The 3,077-nt window shown below is 43.0% G+C and overlaps 1 protein-coding gene across 1 annotated transcript; it reads right to left on the minus strand.

The window, feature by feature from the left end:
- Positions 1–208: 208 nt before the first annotated feature.
- Positions 209–1,934, minus strand: LOC100672573 (olfactory receptor 5V1-like). Its single transcript, XM_064279968.1, has one exon. It carries the CDS (start codon positions 1,142–1,144, stop codon positions 209–211), a length of 936 nt encoding a protein of 311 aa, XP_064136038.1. The 5' UTR covers positions 1,145–1,934.
- Positions 1,935–3,077: the final 1,143 nt, after the last annotated feature.

Here is a 3,077-nt window from a genome sequence, read left to right on the forward strand (position 1 = left end):
ATATCTGGCACAGCTTTGCTTTGTAAAGTGAGAAAAGGGTCCTTGTCAAAGGAGAGAGAGAAAGGAGTCCTTTGGAAGATTAACTTTAGGAACTGGTCCGTAGGAATTAAGGATCTGGAAATGGACTCCTTAAGACTATCTATGCTACAATTTCGTGAAAAAATTTCAGGAGTTGTATGTCCCAGCTTGGAGACCACTAATCTAGGCACTAATATTCCCAGAGTGCAGACCCTCCAAATAGTTTGCTCAGGGCACCTTTGACCTCTTTGTTTCTGAGGCTGTAGATGATGGGGTTCAACATGGGGGTCATAACACAGAAGAGCACAGAGACCAGGATGTCCGTGTCCAAGGAGTAGCCTACACTGCGTCTGTCATAGTTGAAGTTGGCCATTCCATAAAAGACTACTACCACAGTAAGGTGAGAAGCACAGGTAGAGAAGGCCTTGCTTCTACTCTGAGCAGAGGGAATCCTGAGGATGGCAGAGATGATGAGTATGTAGGACATTGCAATAAACAGGCAGGGGGTTAAGCCAATGATCGCACTGGCCACATGGATCACAGACTCATTGACGGAAGTGTCTGAGCAGGAGAGCTTCAGGAACAGTGGGATGTCACAGAAGAAGTGGCTGATCTGGTTGGGCCCACACAGAGTGAGTGTGGCTGCCAGTACTGTGTGTGTCAGAGAATTCACCATCCCACACAGCCAGGTTCCAGTTACCAAACACACACAGACCTTCATACTCATGAAGACTGAATATTGAAGAGGGTGACAGATGGCTACATAGCGGTCATAAGCCATTGCAGCTAATAAGATACATTCAGTGCTGGCACAGGTCACGAGGAAAAAGATCTGGGAAAGGCAGCCCTCATAGGAGATGGTCTTCTTCTCCCGGAATAAGTTCACCAGCATGACCGGAATGGTAGTGGATATGTAGCAGATGTCCAAGAAGCTGAGGTTGCTGAGAAAATAATACATAGGCGTTTGGAGGGCAGGACTGACCCTGGTGGCAGTTATTATGAGCGTGTTCCCCAGGACAGCTGTCAGGTAAATGACTAGGAAGATCAGGAAGAATAACCCCTGTAGGTTAGGGTGATTGGAAAATCCCAAGAAGATGAATTCAGTGACATCTGTTTGATTATTCATTTTTAAACTCTTTCATAGCTTCAAAACAATGAAAAAAAGAAACAGAAAAATAAACCATTATGAGAATGTACAGAGAATACTCCAAATGGATTTGTGAACTTGCAAGGCAATATCATATAATGTTGGATATAGAGCAGTCTGCGCAGTGGAGGTAGATGTGGAGGGTTGTCTTCTCTGAAACGACCACTTCTTACTCAGCTCAGGTACAGGGACCTCCTGTGTGGATTTCCATGGCTGCTGGTGGGTTTTTTCATTGGGTAATTTCTGTGGATCTGTCTCCACGTCCACAAATTCTTTCTTCTGCTGTGTGAATTCTAGTTGACACATCAAAGGAACTCTTTATCTTTGTTAGTGTCCTTTATTTCTAGCATTTCCTTTTTTTTTTTAATTTTTTAACTTTTATTAAGCTTCAAGTGAACGTTTACAAATCTAATCAGTCTGTCACATATAAGTTTACATACATCTTACTCCCTACTCCCACTTTCTCTCCCCCTATTGAGTCAGCCCTTTCAGTCTCTCCTTTCGTGACAATTTTGCCAGCTTCCCTCTCTCTCTATCTTCCCATCCCCCCTCCAGACAAGAGTTGCCAACACACTCTCAAGTGTCCACCTGATTTAATTAGCTCACTCTTCATCAGCATCTCTCTCCCCCCGCCTGCTGACCAGTCCCTTTCATGTCTGAGGAGTTGTCTTCGGGGATGGTTTCTGTCCTGTGCCAACAGTCTAGCATTTCCTTTTGACCCTTTCTTACAGTTTCCATCTTTCTGCTGAAATGATCTGCTTGATCTTGAATGTTGTCTACCTTTTCCCCTAAAGCCTTTAACCTATTCCCTAGATTATTTTAAATTCCCTGTATGATAGTTTGAAAACCCTGGCGATGTAGTGGTTAAGAGCTACTGCTGCTAATCAAAAGGTCAGCAGTTCAAATCCACCAGGAGCTCCTTGGAAACTCTGGGACAGTTCTACTCTGCCCTACAGGGTCGCTGTGGGTCGGAACCTGCTTGATGGCAATGGGTTTGTTTTTTTTCGTTTAGTATGATAGTTTTTAACATCTCTGTCATATCTGAATCTGAAACTGATGTGTGTGTTGTCTGCTCAGGTTATGTATTTTCTTACCTTTTTGATCCTTGTAACTTTTTTTGTGGTGGTCTTTCATGGAATGGCTCACTTCAACTATGACCAGCCCAGAGAAGACTACTCCTTGGACATGGACATCCTGGTCTCTGTGCTCTTCTGTGTTATGACACGTATGTTGAACCCCATCATCTACAGCCTCAGAAACAAGGAGGTCAAGGGGGCCCTGAGGAAACTGGCTGGAGGGTGTGCACCCTCTGGGAATACTAGTGCCTGGGTCAGATGTTTCCTACATCTGTGAAAAGAGATGATGGAAAAGCTCAATATCATCAGTCAGAATGTGGCAGGGGCTGACTGCAGAACAGATCTTCAATTGCTCATATGCAAGTTAGAGTTGAAACTGAAGAAAATTAGAACAAGTCTACAAGACCCAAAGAACAATGTTGAGTATATCTCACCTGAATTTAGAGACCATCTCAAGAATAGATTTGTCGTGTTGAACACTAATGATCAAGGACCAGACTAGTTGTGGAATGACATCAAGGACATTATACATGAAAAAAGCAAGAGGTCGTTAAAAAGACAAGAAAGAAAGAAAAGGCCAAAATGGATGTCAGAAGAGACTCTGAAACTTGCTCTTGAATGTCAAGTAGCTAAAGTGAAAAGAAGAAACAATGAAGTCAAAGAGCTGAACAGAAGATTTCAAAAAGTGGCTTGAGAAGACGAAGTGAAGTATCGTAATGACATGTGCAAAGATATGGAGATAGAAAACCAAAAGAGAAGAACATGCTCAGCATTTCTCAAGCTGAAAGAACTGAAGAAAAAATTCAAGCCTCGAGTTGCAATATTGAAGCATTCTA

This window comes from Loxodonta africana, chromosome 3, assembly GCF_030014295.1.
Source record: "Loxodonta africana isolate mLoxAfr1 chromosome 3, mLoxAfr1.hap2, whole genome shotgun sequence".
Classification (NCBI taxonomy): Eukaryota; Metazoa; Chordata; class Mammalia; order Proboscidea; family Elephantidae; genus Loxodonta; species Loxodonta africana.